Source organism: Neolamprologus multifasciatus, chromosome 13 (assembly GCF_963576455.1).
Source record: "Neolamprologus multifasciatus chromosome 13, fNeoMul1.2, whole genome shotgun sequence".
Lineage (NCBI taxonomy): Eukaryota > Metazoa > Chordata > Actinopteri > Cichliformes > Cichlidae > Neolamprologus > Neolamprologus multifasciatus.
In genome coordinates this window covers 2,956,919-2,975,353 of record NC_140451.1, presented here as the reverse complement: position 1 = coordinate 2,975,353, position 18,435 = coordinate 2,956,919, and the positions used below count along the sequence as shown (strand labels likewise).

Here is an 18,435-nt window from a genome sequence, read left to right as displayed (position 1 = left end):
GGCACAATTATCATAACTATCTTAACCCATCTGCCTTCTGCTTGTACAGGCACAGCAAGTGAGTTCCAGCCTGCTATCTTCAGGACTCGGTTACCTGGAGCACATCTGTCAACTCGTTGAGAAGATCAGCCAGATGCAGGAGACTAACCTCCAGCTGCAGAGGCAGATCTGCAGTCTGCAAAAGGAGTGCAGGATGAGAAAGGCCAGAGAGGTGTGTGCAAGCTCTTATTTCAACTCATGCAATAAAGTCGCCATCTGGACACCTAAACGTGATATTTCTGCTAACTGCAGCTTTGTCCGACGACCTTTACGATTCTTTGTCTGCAACTGGGGGTGTGGAGATTGAAAAGCCTGTCTTATTGGTCTATATGGTGCTTTCGTACTAGGTTTGAGCACTCAAAGCACTTTCTCACATTCAGAGCTTAAGCACTTTGAACCTGATCTCAGAGTCCAGCGGAGGCGTCAGAGGAAACTAAGGTTTCAGTATCTTGCACAATGATATTTGGAGATGCACGCTGGAGGAACACGAGAATGAACAGAAAGGCAGAGCACGTTAACAGTGCTGAACGACCAGGTCAACCTCCAGCGACACTCACAGCTGTTTAAACTGAGACTGTATTTTATAACCAATACATTTAATATGGGCAGCACAGTGGCGCAGTGGTTAGCGCTGTCGCTTCACTCCAAGAAGTCCTGTGTTTGACTTCATCAGGCCGGTGAACGAGCTTTCTGTGTGGAGCTTGTTGTCAGTGTCTCTGTGTTAGCCCTGCATCAGATTGGAGACCTGTCCAGGGCGTACGCTGGCTTCAGCCCGCCGTGACCCTGATAAGATAGACAGACTAAAGATCAGAGTAATCCTGACTGGAATATCGTCTGTGGTCTCTGAATGGACCGTCTGTGTATGTGTGACAGCCCTGGTGCATCGTTTACAGGAAGAGCAGCAGCTAAAAGCCTTTACCATCTACAGTAACACTGTGTAGGATGTAGCGCGCTCGAGCAAGTTAGTGTGTTAAGAACATGACATGAACATCGATGCTGTTAACAAATGAGAAGCTGAAAGGTAGAAGGACGCACAGCAGAGGCTGACTCTCATCATCACACTAAGACTGTGACAGTTTAATTCAACTGACTTTTATGGTCAACAACAGTCACCTCAAAACATTTTTTATTGTAATGTAAAGACCCTACAAACCACTCCCTATGAACACTGAACTTGGCGACTGAGGGAAAGAAAAACTCCCTTTTAACAGGAAGAAACCTCCAGCTCAGTGAGGGGCGGGGCCATCTGCTGCTACAGGCTGGTGGTGAGGGGAGGAAGACATGACAAAAGACTCAGTACAGCAGCAAAGACTATTGTAGTGCAACTAAGGGAGAATTCACCAACAGTGTGAGAGTGAAGAGCTCTGATAGGGTGATGTGGTACTACAAGGTCATTAAGATATTCGCACGTTCTTCTTTCTGTGTAAGACCAAGCTAACATTCACACTCCCATGGATGCATCAGAGAGTAACTTGGGGTTACTGTCTTGCTCAAGAACATTTGGCAGGCCGACTGGAGCAGACAGGGATTGTGTTCAACCACCTGAGCTACAGCCAACAGGGGTGAAGAGAAGCCTGGGATTGTTCTTATTTTCTGCGATGAATAATAAGATGTTGTAGCTTTACAGATGGCGTTTTTATAGAGCAGCAAACTGGCTCTCCAGACTAAATGGTTAAATTAGTGAGACAGCTTACAAGTGATATCACTTCTCAGAGTGTCTGACTTTTTAAACTAAAACGTAAGTAACGACAAACTGCAGGCTTGTTTTGGTTATACTAGAAAACTCAGAGATTTAATGGGAACAAAACGTAGCCGCACAAGCTCAGCTAGCCAGCTAGCTCAGTCGGTACAGCAGAGACTCTTAATCTCAGGATTGTGGGTTCGAGCCCCATGTTGGGCGATGTAGTTCAGCAACAATAGTCCCGGTCCCTAAGACCATCATTGTCCTTAATGACTTGTTGAGCATAAAGGACTGCCGACCCCCACCGAGGATGCACGCTTCACCTGGAGAATCCTGGGACTTCAGTAAAGATGCTCTTTGTTCAATTCAATTCAATTCAATTTTATTTATATAGCGCCAAATCACAACAAAAGTCGCCTCAAGGTGCTTCATAGATACAGAGAAAAACCCAACAATCATATGACCCCTATGAGCAGCATTTTGGCGACAGTGGGAAGGAAAAACTCCCTTTTAACAGGAAGAAACCTCCAGCAGAACCAGGCTCAGGGAGGGGCGGGGCCATCTGCTGTGATTGGTTGGGGTGAGAGAAGGAAGACAGGATAAAGACATGCTGTGGAAGAGAGACAGAGGTTAATAACAGATATGATTCAGTGCAGAGAGGTCTGTTAATACATAGTGAGTGAGAAAGGTGACTGGAAAGGAAAAACTCAATGCATCATGGGAATCCCCCGGCAGCCTACATCTATTGCAGCATAACTAAGGGAGGATTCAGGGTCACCTGGTCCAGCCCTAACTATATGCTTTAGCAAAAAGGAAAGTTTGAAGCCTAATCTTAAAAGTAGAGATAGTGTCTGTCTCCTGAATCCAAACTGGAAGCTGGTTCCACAGAAGAGGGGCCTGAAAACTGAAGGCTCTCCCTCCCATTCTACTTTTAAATACTCTAGGAACAACAAGTAGGCCTGCAGAGCGAGAGCGAAGTGCTCTAATAGGGTGATATGGTACTACAAGGTCATTAAGATAAGATGGGGCCTGATTATTTAAGACCTTGTATGTGAGGAGCAGGATTTTGAATTCTGGATTTAACAGGAAGCCAAAACAGGAGAAATCTGCTCTCTCTTTCTAGTCCCTGTCAGGACTCTTGCTGCAGCATTTTGGATTAACTGAAGGCTTTTCAGTGAGTTTTTTGGATATCCTGATAATAATGAATTGCAGTAGTCCAGCCTGGAAGTAATAAATGCATGAACTAGTTTTTCAGTGTCACTCTGAGACAATGAGCAAGAAAGTGCAGAAGGGACAGGTGAAGTAGCCATGGTGCTAACGGGTCGGCTACGAGCTAAGCTAGCAAAACAGTACAGAGACAGTGAGTGAATACTATAAATTAGGTAGTGAGTACACAGAAAGTGTGCTTCGGATGAAGCACGTGAAGATTATACTGTGAAAAAAGAATGTATTTAAAAGTTGTTAATTAAACTGCTAAGCAAATAAGCTACTCAGAAACACCACTGTGTTTGAGCAGGAACAGGAAGTGATACTATACCACAGAGCGAGCGAACACCAAGTGACAGCCAGGCTGATGGCGTACAATGTTGCTGTTGAGATGTTGAGAGGAAGCACATTAAAGGAATTGTTGATTTCAGCGTAACTTTTAATACCATCTTTCCAGACATTCTTATAGCCAAGCTGGTAAACTCAGACTTCCCCCTCCGCTACATGCACATGGATCAAAAACTTTCTCACTGACCGAACACAATCAGTCAAGGTTGGCTCACCACAGGGATGTGTGCTGAGTCTTCTCCTATACACCATCTACACCAGTGACTGCACCCCTCGCATCCCTGCATCATCGTTGATGATGGGACACCAACGATGACGACACCGCCTACAGAGATGAGGTCCAGCCTCTGACAGAATGGTGTGACTACAATAAGTAGTGATTGAATGAAGCAAGTTGTATAAAATGCTCTGAATGTTCAGGTAGAGCAGAAAAGTGCTGAGGCCCAGTTCATTTACCGAACACATCCCAAGCTGGGAAAAGACTGGGAAAGTCAGTGGAAACAAGAACGAATGAGCGGGAGGAATAGTTTGTCTGGGTCTATGGTTGGTTAATAAACTGGAGTGAAACATTGCTCCTCCTCCTGTGGGGAGGTTGGGACAGAGATTTGTCTTTACTGACAATCTGTCGTAGATCGTGATACTATTCAGGAACAGAGGAAGGATCCGGTGTGGGTATATGTTCTGGTTGTGACTGTTAGAGGCTGAGGGTGAGGCTGATTGAAAGCAGCAAGGCAGAGCAGACTCAAACTCTCTGCTCCATTACCGGCCTGGTCAATGTGAGAGATGTGTTTCTGCAGCCGGGGGTCTCCCAGTGAGGCAACTAATCAAACAGGCTCAGGTTGGTGAGTGATCATAGCTTCATCACATGAAGCCAACTGATTATTTCAAGCGCAGTGTTTTCTCAGTGTTTTCCACCCGGCCGGTCTCAACAACCACAGGTCGAAACATCCACTGTGGATATGAAATGACCCCCCTACCACTCCCCAGGAAAAGACTCAGGTGAAACAGCATCGGGACTGCTTCATTGTTGACTGTGTGATTCCGTGTCACCAGTGGGGACCATCTGAGTGGGAGCTGAGGCTAAACTAGAACAAATCTCAGGAATAACTCGAAGCATTTCCTCTTGTTTGTAAGTGAAGTTTTGCCTTTGTTCACCCAAGAGATGCAGTGCAGTAAATATTTTATTAAACACAGAGACTTGGTTAACATGTGATCATGAGGAGCAAAGCTCTTTTTTTGGACACCACTCAGACAGCAATTCAAGGAGAACATGTAGCTAAACATGTCACTCCTCTGATTATGGAGGAAACTAGATTAATTAAACATGCTCACAAAGGGCACCAGCTCAGTTTGGTGGGTGAGCAGGCGGCCATATTCAACATAAATGGCCTGTATTTGTAGAGCGCTTTACTTGGTCCCCCCTAGGGACCCCAAAGCACTTCACACTACATTCAGTCATGCACACATCCACACACTGGTGATGGCAGCTACACTGTAGCCACAGCCGCCCTGGGGCGCACTGACAGAGGCGAGGCTGCCGGACACTGGCGCCACCGCACCCTCTGACCACCACCAGTAGGCAACAGGTGAAGTGTCTTGCCCAAGGACACAACGACCGAGACTGTCCAAGCCGGGGCTCGAACCGGCAACCTTCCGATTACAAGGCGAACTCCCAACTCTTGAGCCACGATCGCCCCGGTTCAAGCCTGACCTTTGGCCTTTGCTGCTCTCTCACCTCTGTGATGTCTGTCCAACAAAGACAAAATCCTCAAAAATAATGTTAAAAGAAACCATTACTCGTACAAGAAGCCTGTTCTTTTGTCCCACACTCTCCGATGCACATCAGCAGCAACATTCAAATTACACATCTTATATCATCATATATGATCTGCATTACGTGGAGTAAAATTCTAAAGCGATTAACATCATTTTTATTTTCAGCTGACACGTGTTAATCACTTTCTTTTTAAATGAAAATTTCATGACACATTTTCTTCTTCTCTGCTTTTTCCAGGACTTCTTCAGAGACTACTGCAGCTGTGGTGCAGCCAGTTTAGCCTTCCAGGATTTTCAGAAAACACAATCCAGAGATGAGTTTGCATCACCCAGTGGAACTCTCTCAGACCTGTCGGCCATTGCAGAGGTCACACAGCACCCACTCATATCCACCGGTGGAGGTAATACGACCAGAGCACCTGGAGAAAACACACAGAAGCACCTGCGATCTCTACAAGGCTGCTAGATTCAATCCCAGTATCTCCTTATACTGAATAAATAGTGATTCATGAGAGGACTACCTGACATTTATTCCACAACATCTTGTGTAGTAACAGTGATTCTGTTGTGTTTGTAACTAATATACAAAAAATCGCACTGATGTAAACCTTCTGCATAAAATCCACAAAATCCAAAATCTGATATTAGATAAAACAGGCACAAACAAACATTGGTATACATGCTGGAGTTACATCACTAATCCCAGGGTGCACTTCACCATCAAGCATCATTGAACACATTTGCAAACTTCATGTAATTTTGCACATTTAGTTGTAAATGTACATAACATGCTGACAGCACAGCATGCTGGGAAATCTTTCTACCACTAAACTTAGACTGTAGACTGTGTTTTTCTGCTCGTGTTTGTGTGGAATATTTTCCAACACTAGACTTTGACATATTTGAATAATAGAAACACAAACTAATAAATCAGGAATAAAAAAACTGATGCGTCAATTAAAGAATTTGCAGTATTTTATGTTTTTAACCTGAGGCATCTCAAAAAAGTCAGGCTGCTATTCATCAGGTACCATATCAGCCTATCAGAGCACTTCGCTCTCGCTCTGCAGGCCTACTTGTTGTTCCTAGAGTATTTAAAAGTAGAATGGGAGGCAGAGCCTTCAGTTTTCAGGCCCCTCTTCTGTGGAACCAGCTTCCAGTTTGGATCCAGGAGACAGACACTATCTCTACTTTCAAGATTCAAACTTTCCTTTCTGTCAAACGTTTTTCACTCATCATGTGTTGATGTGATTTAGTGTCATATAAACAAAACTGACGTTAAAAGTTGAGTATGCCAGGTTTGTGAAGGCAGCCTGACACACGATGATTCAGTGAAGCTGCTGTCCAATCACAGTTGAGCTGGATGTAGCACTGAGGACATGCTCTTGGTAATCTGCTGTTTTTAGCTTTTAGCTGCTGTTTGCCAGCAATAGTGAAACTTTTTGTGAAGTCGATATGATTTTGTTGGACTCGTAAATAAACTCTTAGGTGATGTGAGAATGTAATCAACCTGTTTATCTTGAGCCTAACATAATCTTATCTTATAAGCAGCTGTTGTTGCTGCTCAGCTGTCCCAAAACGAGAGGATGGCATGTCTAACCTGCTGACAGTAACTGGAATAAATAAGCATGTTTATGGTATGTTTCCATGTGTTAGAGCCCTGAGTTCAGTTTAGGAAAAGAGGCTTGAGGTAAGGAGGAATTGAGGGCAGACTGCACCTTTAACCTCCTAGGACCTGGCGTTCACACATGTGGACATCACATTTTGGGTTATTTATTTTTTTATTTTTTTTATTTTTATTTATTTTTTTATTTTTTATTTTTATTTATTTTTTTATTTTTTTATTTTTATTTATTTATTTTTATTTTTTATTTTTTTTGTGTCCCGTTTGGATCTTTAGCATCAGAATTGTTGTCTTAAGGCCAAGAAAGATGCCAAGTGGATTTATTTTACCAAGTGGATCATCATGGCCTTGCCATATTGGTCCATTTGATTGACCTTTATTATAATTATGTATTTATTTTATTTTCAGTTGCTACAAACGGGACAGACATGACTGGGGGATAGGACAGGGAGACAGAATGAAAGAAAGAGAGGGAGAGAAAGAAAACCAGAGGGGAGAAGAGACGGTGAGAAAGGGGGGAAGAAAAAAGAAAAACAAACAAAACACCTGGATCACCTGTGTGGAGAAAAAAAACAGAAGAGAAAGCAAACAAAAAAAGAGCAACATAATAAAAACAGCACCATCACAATAAACTAGCTAACAGTAGATAACAGTAGATACTAAATATTAAATATTTTGGGTTATTTAGACCAAAATACTTAATTTTGCTCTACAAGGGCCTGATATCCACTTACGAGGACGTTATCCTGCTACTGTCGAAATCTTAACCCTCTCAGGCTCAAATTAAGTTTTTTGTTGCTAATGCACAACCAAGTCCTGCAGTGGTGCTTCTGAGTAAAAGAAACTCATAAAATCTGTATGTGGGGTGATCAGGTTGTTAGTTTTTAACTGTTGCAAATCGGCAACGCCTGCCTGCAGAGGGTTAAACAAATATCCTCATATCTGGCTCTCATTCGTCTTAGAAACAAAAATCTGGCAATTCTTTGTTTTTACATTCATCGGGTCCCAATCAGCCCAAATATCAAAGAGAAATTAAAAATGCTGCAGTGGAAGAGTTCAGGTCTTTGGAGGTTAAGACAGCAACAAAAAGAGAGTCTGTGCTCATAGTTACTAACGGTCAGAGGTTCATGGTTTTGGTTGGAGAAAACTACAACTAATGACCAACAGCAGTGAAAAACACTGGCAGCATGCAAAGCAGTTTATGTGCACAAGCAGGCAAAGAAGGAGGCGTAGATGCAGTTCTCAGCTCCTCCAAACGTAGAAGACGAGATTTAGAAAGATATTTTCCTCAGACAGGACTTACTGTTCTGCAGCCTTCAAGCTTCTGAAAACACCCTGAATGAACTGAACTATGTTCTCAAATTGTTTTAGCAATACTCAAGTTTCACAGCGTGACCCAGAACTGCCCCCACAGTTCATCTACTTTAAAGAAAGGTTCTGCTTCACCCAAGCCTGGGCGGACATCTGCTCCTGACAGGAACACGTATTTGGACTATGCACAGTTCACATAAGATCATTTCAGATTTGGATTCACCGACTGTTATGTAGCTGTAGCGCTGGACTGAATAGTTCCTAGCAAAGTGCTATGACCAGCAGAAGCTGTGATAAGAAGTGATGTGTTTACAGTAAAGTAGGAGAAGAGGGGAGTGGGATGATCAGACGTGCACTGTTTCCATTTCTTATAACAGCCATGACTCCCTGCAGCAAGATGTGAATCACTAATCAACTAATCATGTAGCAATGATTTGGTGGAGTCAGTGTGTTTTTCCATGATAACGTCCATCCTTCAGTTCGGGCAGGACACAGAGGACGCAGCATTTGAGCTGTTGTGGCTAATCAGCACACATGTGTGTGTTTTGTTTTTTTATAGCGTTGACAAAATGCATGAAAGGACCAAATGAATACTGGTTTAAATGTTATTAATCAGGCACAAACTGAACTGTGAGTGCTTGTTGTTTGCTCCCTGTTTCAGGAGTTACAGGTGATGGTTTAACTCTCGCTCCTCCGTGGAGGAAGAGCCGAAGCCAAAGGAGTCACACTGAGGGGGGGGTCCACGGGGACAGCACTGAGGGGCTCTCCATCCATCAGCACACAGTAAGTGATGCTGTTTATCCTGAGAGGATCACATGCTGCAGTGTGATTAGCAAATGTTTTCACATGAAATATATGAGGCGACGCTCTGCAAAAACTCATGTGTGGCTGGAGACAAGACACAATTTGTACAGGGGACACACAGAGACGAGGACAGGAGACACAAAACAGTACTCGATACAAAAAGCTACAAAAAGGACACAATATGAGCTAAACTCCAGAAGAAACAACACTTTGGATAACTCCTGCACTGTTTTCAGAGAAAAACACGACCAACAATCTGTGCTTATACCAAAATCTTCTGCTGGTATATTTTTCACTCTCTCAAACTCCTCCCACGTGTGTTTCAGCCACTAATTTGTGGTCTGCTTGGTCACTACTGAAAAGATCTTGTTGGGTCACTGTGTATAAATTAATTTGTTAGCAGGTCACCCAAACACTTCATTTACTGCTAGAAGGGAAAGTTGATCAGTGACGATTGTGTGTGTTTGTGTTCAGCTGAGTGAAAACAGCACGTGGGCCCGAGTCAAAGACGTGGTGAGGAAGACTAAGCTAAGGAATCACAGCAGGCTGGGAGCAGCTTCGGCTTCACTGAAGATGTCCTGCCCACAGCTCTACAGGTGAGGAGCATGCTAACACCACAGTGTGGTACGTCTATGATCTGCAGTCAGGTCCAGAAGAATTTGGATAAACGGCCAATTTGCTCCTTTTTCACATTTTGTCGCTGCACACTGGCACAAATGATCCAATGAGCAGCTGATCAGGGTCCATATACAGCTGGGGCCCATCAGAGGGGCTAAAGACGGTCTCCCAACACGTGATGCAATGAAGCAGACCATCAGTAGGCTGAAAAACTTCCCATGACAAAAACACACAAACAAACCCACTCACACTCTCTCCGTCCCCACACACACAACACAAGAAGATTGTTGAGTTATGTACCCAGTGTTGGGAAGGTTACTTTAAAATGTATTCCATTACAGATTACAGATTACATGCCCCAAAATGTATTCTGTAACGTATTCTGTTACATTACTCAATGAGAGTAACGTATTCTGAATACTTTGGATTACTTAATATATTATCATGCTGTTTACAACTACATGAATGTACTATTGCTGTGATTTATTACTGTTACTGAAGGTCCGCGACTCCGAACCGTAGTAAAGGGACCTCTGGCTAATACGGTGGGTTCTGTGTCGGCTCGTAGCTGAAAACTAGCTTTACTTTGTTGTCTGGGTCAACTTTGCTAGCAGAGACAGAGAGAGGCGTTGAAAGGCTGCTCCAACAGAACTTATTGTTTCAGAGGAAAACACGAACACGGTGTACAGTCGAGTCTTAATAGCTTACTTACAACTGGGCTCGTCAGGCTCTCTTCTTGGCTGCAGTGGTTATTATTATATTTACATGCTTCCAGCTCCCGTTTCTGCTCGATGACAGCTCGTACTTTTCCTTTTTCTCCCTCCCTCGCTCACAGACACATAACGTGTATGGCAGTCCATTCTCCCTGCAGCACGGACTACACTGCCCATGATGCTACATTCTTTAGAGCTATACCTGTAGCATTCTGCCTGTTAGCTTAGCACAACAACAACAACAGGCGCTCTCTCACCCAGGAAACACGCAGAGAGAGAGCGTCGCCCTGTAACCATGGCAACCGTAACGCTGCCGCCTGGAACAACAGAACGTAGCTGTCAAACAAAACCAAACAGTCCTGACCCGCCACAATATGAAACAGGGAAGTACCGCCGTGTAATCCATTTATTTCAACAAAGTAACTGTATTCTAAATACCACCTTTTTAAACGGTAACTGTAACGGAATACAGTTACTCATATTTTGTATTTGAAATACGTAACGGCGGTACATGTATTCCATTACTCCCCAACACTGTGTGTACCTGTGCATGTTTCAGTGTACGTTTGTTTTTCTTTACAAACACAAACAAAATTCACGTTTTCTGCTCACATTCAGTAAAACACACATTTTCCTGTTTTTACTTTTGCTGTAAAAAATGTATCAACATAATCCTGCTATAGATATGTTACATCCTCACGGGTCGAAATGACACCGATGCAGAACCACTGAAAGGACACTGTGCCTGTTCCCCCGTCTGAGGAAACCTAAAATTTATAGTTATTTATATGTGAATAACCAGCATAAGCATGTGTTTTGGAAATGACAGCCTCAGAGACCTTTAGGCAGGATGCAAAGACTGGGACTCTTGACAGAAACAGATAAAAGGGCCTTTTTGCCTGTTCTGGATCAACACTGGCTCCTCTTTATGTGAGAGCTCGTCGAGGGAGGAATTTAATGGGAGGTGGAGGATTGCTGGCACTTCAGCCTCTCCCTCCGCCCTGACTGGAGCTTGGCACCCACCCAGATGGAGAGCAGGGTCGGGAGAGTCAAATCAGCATTCCTCAGTGTTCCCCTGTAGGAGTGGGAGTCTGGGATTTAGGTTTAGGCCTAGTAAGCTCTCGCTGTAATCCAAGATGTTTTAGAAACACCTTTCTCCTGCTGACACATGCACAAAGTAAAAGAGTATCTTAGACGTGTATGTAGACATGTTTACTCCCTGCCTTTTCATCTTCACAGGCCTGATCTGGAACCAGTACAACCATCTAGCACCAGCAGGAACTCTATGATTGCTTTGGGCCACCGGAGTACACTGGACTTCCCGTGGCTTGAGTAAAGATCCGGGTAGTGAAGAGTGCTTTTTATAAAAGACCAAATGATGGTGGCCAGACGACGGCTGTAGCATCTCCAAAATAATAAGAACAGTAGTTTTGAGTACTGAAGGGTCTGCTGTCCTCATCGTGACATCATTTCATTATCAGAAGATAAACTGACGACTTCTGCAAACCTGGCTGTTTATTTTGGACTATACAGACTCTACACATAGCAAAATGTGCAGGATCCGCATACAGGGACATAAGTTATGACACGTTTTTACTGATGTCTTATGTCTTTTTTATTTGTTTGTTCCTCTTTAAATGCACCACCATTTCTTTCAGATTTTGCTTCCAGACTGTCTTGTAATTGTTTTAAAGTGTAATAGTTCTCCACTCAGTTTCACTTTCAAGGCTTTTATTTATGAATGTTTTGAGGAATCAGGAAAAGGGGACGACAAAGAAGATGTAGCGGGTCTAAAAGTCTGTCTGCAGCACGTGAACAGTATCTGAAAGTGATGTACTCAAGAAATGAGATCAAATCGAGCAAAGATCTGACACATGAGCAGAGAGATGCGTCTGCCTCATGTACTCTTCACCAAAGCTTCATCAGAAACGGCCTCAGGAGAAGGCTGGCTGTCAGGAAGATGGAGGAAAGGCTGAGGTCACATTACACAAGAACTGGACTGAAGATCAGTGTCAGCGGGTCTGATGAGGTGCTGAAGCCAAATTTGAAGCATTAGTCAAAAGTTAAAACCAGCGAATCAAGATGTGATTGGCTGATTTCTGCCACATGTTCTCAGTCAAGAAATTACTTTAACTGACTTGTGGCCCATTTCCACTGGCAGCCATATTTCCCATCATGCCTTTTACATGTTCTCTGTCGGGTTTCGCTGATGTTTTATGCTTCGAGCCGTTCCTTTCCTCCGTCTTGTGTTTGTTTTTGCAGAAACAGCTTCCTCGCTCTCGAGTGTAATGAGCAGGTGGAAACTTTGTGTATTTACATTCATGAAGTCGTCTTTTGATTGGAGACTTCTGCTTCTGTGAGACTGTTGTGCTGAGCTGGTTCAGTCTTCATGTTGAAGACTTTTTATTTGACTCTCCAGCCTAGTACGGCGTCTTCCACAGCAGCTCCTGTGACCTCACACTGAGACTTGTAGCGCACAGCTACCAAAGCAGGTTCAACATTTCACAGCACGTCCAGTGTAACAAGAGAATAAAACATCATCTGGCCATGAAACTGCTTGTCAGCTGTTCTTACTTTATTTCTTAATGTTCAGCCTCTGGAGATGGGAGATGTAAAATCCTGTCTGCGTGCTCTCTGTAACTGTGTAACAATGTCTTTGTCCTGAAATATGTAACTGTTGCAGAGTTTTGAGCTCTAGATGTCAGTGCGCTGTTAGTGCAAAGTGAGACTGATTCCTCAGAGGAAGGCAACGTTGGTGTGATGCAGAACAGAAGAAGACACAAAGAAAGCAAACAACACATGAGACATATCTACAGTACGTGCTGGTTTATTGAGCAGAGGATAAGTCCCCATTCTCACAGGAGAAACATTAAATAAGGATTTAGTATCAAAGTTCAGTGATGTCACTGATGACAAATTTGATGTTTTCAGATGGGAGCTTTTTAAATGTAACGATGAATAACCCCGAACAGCCTGCGTGGGCCAAACCTCCCTCTGCTTCTGCTTTTTCTGTTACAAGAAGGTTATAAAGTAACAATAATGATCACAACATCCAGCCACGATCATTACAGTTACAGCCAAATGATTTGAATCCACCTTCTAATGAGAGTCTTGTATATGTGCACATCTGTATAATGTAGCAGAGGAGAATGAATCATTCTGGCCTTTGTTGCTCTGGTTGAATTATTAATGAAGCCATAATGTGCTGTAAATGCAGCATGAGGAGCAGGAGGATAACTACAACAGAAACCACATTTGAAGTGGTTTTTAGTCACATTTGAGCTTTAATTTCACTCCTTGTTTCCCTCTAGTCTCTTTATCATTTAAACAGAGAAGGCCAAGGTTTGAAAATGAGGGACTCCCCACGACTAACAATCGCACGCTGCCTCTCACAACACTACACAGAAAAGCTCAGGCTACACACAGAGGGATACTTATTTGTATGCTAAAGATACCATTGCTTCATTGAAAATGTTGAAAATCTTTGCAGGTCATTAACAGATATGTTAGTGTAAATATTAACGGTTTTGAGGCGTTCAGTGTGGCTTTGCAGCATCAGCAAAGCCACACTGAGAATTATCACAACGATTTACAAGATGTGAGCCAATGTTTTCATGTTTTTTAAAGATCCCTCCCTGGACGTCCCACCTCAGAGTTTAACTGCTGCATCAAACTTTAACTTCTATTTCAAAACGAGCCAGACTTCCTGTGAGGCGCAGAGATTATCCAACTGAAGACTTCTGCATCATTTCTTCAACCAACATTTAGGGTAAAGTTGTACGCGGTAAAAAAAAACAAACAAAAGATGGAATAACTGGGACTAAAGCGCGATGTGACATCAGCTAATCCCAAACTTTGGTGTTGAAAAGAGCAAAAGGAAAACGTTATCCTCGAGCAGTCGTGATGTTATTCTTCGAAGAGAGGCGGAGGAGAGAGTTTCAGCTGGAAGCTTTCTGTTCCCAGCTGGACAGAGAACAGAGATCCTGTTTTCTCGTGGCAGTGGGAGACGTCTGAAAGGATGGACAGCTAGGAGAGAGAGAAAATACAGAAGAAAAAAAGATCACGGTCCATCCTGATGCTCACGTGTCATTGTTGATGTTGGTGGTGGTGGATAGCACGCCACCCTCGCTGGTCTGCAGCCTGACTGACTGCAGCTCAGCAGGTTGAGCGGGTCATCGTCTACTAATCACAAAGTTGGTGGTTTGATCACTGGCTGCATAGTCTGCATGCAAATGGAAGATGCTAAAGCACAGGTTGCATGGCTTTGGGAGTGACTGGGCGTTGTTAGGAGCCCTCAGTACACCCGCAGTGAGCTTGGATTGTGTCGTCAGCAGTAAGTCTGGAGCTGAATTTCCAAGAGATTCTTCCTGTTGGACTATCATCAGGAACACTAGTCAACATTAGATCAGAGTAGGTTAGATAAGTATAATTCAAGTGATTTGATTCTGTTTTTATTATCTTTGGGTTGTGCTTTAATAAAATATCATTCAAATAGTCTAAATTGTGCATGTTCCTTTTTTAACCCTTTGTGAAGGTAAACACTTGAGTATTAATAGAGTTTAAATAGCTCTTACAATTTACTCCAGGTTTCTAACAGTTTAACTGAGTTCAACTGAGTGGCTTGGCACTGATCTAGAGGGGGGGCTGATGAATACTGGGCCTGCAAGGCAACTCAGGGTTCCTCCCAGTGGAGGAGGGAGGGTGGACAATCAGAAACCAGTGGCCTCGCTCATCAACATCTAAACTCTGCCTGCTGACCCACAGAAACGTACATTAGGATTAGATAAACGGGGACTTCCTGTTTTGGGGTGCTGGTGCCACAGATGGACACACCCTGCCAAGGCTGCTTCAGCTTCTTTTATCTGTTTCGTGGCTCAACTGGCCAAGAAACTGCTTCTCAGTCCGTCCAGTTACTTCTGAGCCTCTGAAAATGTCGTTTTGTGTAAAAATAGCTACAATGTATAAACAGCTGATGCAACATTTCTGTCAAACAAGCCTGAACTTCAATCACATCTTGTTTGTTTGACACTTCAGAGCAGTACACAAGCACACACACTCACCTGTAGGATCAGCTGCTTGTGTTTGTGTTGTATGTGTTTGTTTTTGTTTTTACTGCTGTTGTGTAATGAAAACTGTTTTTAAACTATAACAAAAAATAACGAGCACTGCGTTATATTAATTTCAGCATCAGTGGAATCTGTCGTGTCTAAATGAAAATGTGCTCGTTTTAATACCCTGGATGGTCCTCGGTACAAGCAGCGGATCTCATCCCAGGACTGCTCCTGCTGAAGGTCCAGTGTCGCCTCAGCGAACACCTGCGTCACATGAACACAAACAGTCTATTAAGATGTAAGTTGTTACATATTCTGTAAAAAGTGCAAAAATGACGGTAATTTAGAAAGAAACCAGAACAGCAACATAAATATTAGTTTGGTTGATGAGTCTCATGTTAACTACAGAATGCTGTTGATGTTAATGTTGACATTAAACTACAAACGGAGGTTTGTATAGAATAAGTTGTGTACAGTGATAACGCCATGATTTCAGAAACAACTCGTTCAGCAGAGACAGACGCCACAGCTCGACGTCCTGGGATCACAAACCTTCTTCCTGAGAGCCGACGCTCCCGTGTCCTGGCGTGCTGATGTCACATGTGTCTGTGGCACAGAGAGGGACAGCGTTGTTTCAGCCATGTTAGTTTCAGTACAACGTTCCTCATCCTTGGACTCAACAATGAAATCAAAACAGCAACTTTGGAAGTGTGCCCAGCTCCGCCCATGTCAGGAAATGCAACATCAGAGCATCTGCTTTAATAGGATGTCCCGCCAAACGTGTCATTTAAATACAAACATGTGGTATCCATAGAAACAAACAAACCATTTCAACAACCACCAAACAGATAAAACAGCCATTAAAGATCAGGTAAACAGATTCCACAGAAAGACGTCAACACGGACCGCCGTTCACCCGACAGCACGCACATGCGTGTTACCACATCACACTCTAAAACCGCCGGTTTCGTCACTCGACGAGCAAAACTCATCGAACCAACAGCAAAAGACAACACGTGGAAAACATCGTCATGAGTTTATCTGCGCTTCGCTGTCACGCTCCCACCACAATAAAAGCCCACCAGTGTCCCATCAAAGGTCGATGGTCATTCTGCATTACTCGCTTTTATGAACCAGTCAGCTGTTTTGTACAGCCGCTGTTCAGAAATGACCTCTGACAAGAAAGCCTCGTTTCCGCTGTTCAGTACCAAAGAAACTTCAACAAATGAACCAATTCTCTGAGAAATCTCTTTGAAACGTTTCTGTTTTCCACTCTCTGCTACAGAAAGTTCTGTTTTTATGTTTAAAAAACAAAACAACAGCTGGACCGTCTGAAACTATCTGTACTTTTATTTCTTACAATTTAAATCCAAAGAGTCGTGCTGATGGATTCCTGTCTTTTTCTTCATCGTGTAGAAAAACAGTTAAATATGTAACGTCTTCACACTGACAGAGGAGTGGGCCCCATTTAAAATGAGTGTGGCACCCCTGCTGTGTCCTTTCTTATTGATTAGCTGTTTGGTTTTTCTCCTGCATCGACATCTCTGTGCCAAAAGATCAGCTGCAAGTTCAGTACTTGGAATGAACACCAGAGCTTTAATCAGCCGTATTTGCAACACAACAACAGGAAAGATGAGCTAGCCATGAGGCTGTGGGCTGTCCGACAAAATCGCTTTAAGCCACTGAAAATGGGAGACGACAATTAATGCTACACTGAACGTCTGCAGTCATATCTGTGCTGTCTGACTCCACACATAAAGGTGTTCATGAACATGTGAGCACGTTTTGCTTTAGCTTGTTGTATTTTTGAACAAACTTTCTATCAAAGACACAAACTTGTATCATTTCATGCTGGGTTAAAGTACAGCACTGACATATCTTCTTTCACTGTCACTCACACACACACACACACACACACACACACACCTGTGCCAGAGACGTGCTACGGCCTCTCTTCGGTTCAGTGGAAGGCCCGACTCTTCCTCCGTGGATGGCCGAACACTTGTAGCACCTCCACTGCCGCTGCAGCTCTGACGCACAGCCCCACACACAGTCCTTTTGCTGCAGGCACTGCAGGTGGTACAGGTGACCACAGCTGGACAGACACAAACATTCATAAACAGTCATTTTAATGTCTACGGATTGTTTTGCTTTTAGCAACAAGTTCCATTTAAGAAAGCCTACTGAGGGGATCTGTGGGGCAAGTCTGCTAATAATGAGCCTTAACCAAAACTTATGGCACAATCTGGATCAGAGCAGTGTAAAGTTCAATCAGTAGACCCAGTCTGCTTTTTGAAATGTCTCATAGGGTCTCTGCTGGGCTTTAGCATCACGTGGTCTGCATTGAGGTCTTTCATACATTATTGCTGATGTGTGCATTAAGGCACTTCAGGTCATTCTGACTGGCTGTTAATGAAGATCACTGACTGTTTTCTCCTCAAGTTCTTTAGTTTTCCTTCTTCCTCCCATCATCACTAACTGGTTGCAGCAGATGGCCCCGCCCCTCCCTGAGCCTGGCTCTGCTGCAGGTTTCTTCCTGTTAAAAGGGAGTTTTTCCTTCCCACTGTCGCCAAAGTGCTGCTCACAGCAAACTGTCTGATTGTTGGGCTTTAAGTCTTTAACTTACAATTTGATGCGCTTTGACAAAACTGTTGTTTAAATTTGTGTTATTTAATAAACCTGAATTGAATCATTCCAGATGTTTTGGTCAGGGTCAGGCCTTTATCCTTGGACAATGACTGCCTACAGGACTTCATTGATACTTGCTGCAATGACACCATTACTTAACTTTAGATTTTGCACAAGATTGCTTAGTTCACTAGCTGATCATGTTGGTAAAACTCTCCATGACGGCATTTTAACCACAGATGGCCTATTGATTATATGGAAAATGATGAGATCATTAAAATTATAGGATGCAGCAGATGGCCCCGCCCCTCCCTGAGCCTGGTTCTGCTGGAGGTTTCTTCCTGTTAAAAGGGAGTTTTTCCTTCCCACTGTCGCCAAAGTGCTGCTCATAGGGGGTCATATGATTGTTGGGTTTTCTCTGTATCTATGAAGCGCCTTGAGGCGACTTTTGTTGTGATTTGGAGCTATATAAATAAAATTGAATTGAATTGAATTGTATAGACATGAGACGACATGTAACAGGTCATACAGGCTCTGCAGGTGAAAAGCAGATCAAAAAAGACTCCGTCAAGAAGAGAAAATAGTTATTCAAGATAAAGTTTATAAAAAAAATGATTCAGTTTGTTACCAAGTCCT

At 43.3% G+C, this 18,435-nt stretch overlaps 2 protein-coding genes across 5 annotated transcripts in view; one reads left to right on the top strand and one right to left on the bottom strand.

Annotated features, from left to right (window-relative positions):
- The window catches only part of LOC146504810 (uncharacterized), a 39,722-nt gene extending 22,453 nt beyond the window's left edge, over positions 1-17,269 (top strand). The window contains exons 3-7 of the mRNA XM_085182178.1: positions 50-211; positions 5,289-5,451; positions 8,647-8,768; positions 9,264-9,385; positions 11,360-17,269. Coding sequence (XP_085038304.1) covers positions 50-211; positions 5,289-5,451; positions 8,647-8,768; positions 9,264-9,385; positions 11,360-11,456 — 666 coding nt within the window. The 3' untranslated portion in view covers positions 11,457-17,269. The remainder of the gene's footprint in view (positions 1-49; positions 212-5,288; positions 5,452-8,646; positions 8,769-9,263; positions 9,386-11,359) is intronic.
- The window catches only part of vps8 (VPS8 subunit of CORVET complex), an 88,894-nt gene continuing 83,927 nt past the window's right edge, over positions 13,469-18,435 (bottom strand). For all 4 annotated transcript variants that reach the window (XM_085182173.1, XM_085182171.1, XM_085182172.1 and 1 more), the window contains 4 exons: positions 17,098-17,266; positions 15,724-15,777; positions 15,355-15,435; positions 13,469-14,146 (listed from right to left, as the gene is read on the bottom strand). In XM_085182173.1, coding sequence (XP_085038299.1) covers positions 14,027-14,146; positions 15,355-15,435; positions 15,724-15,777; positions 17,098-17,266 — 424 coding nt within the window. In that variant the 3' untranslated portion in view covers positions 13,469-14,026. The remainder of the gene's footprint in view (positions 14,147-15,354; positions 15,436-15,723; positions 15,778-17,097; positions 17,267-18,435) is intronic.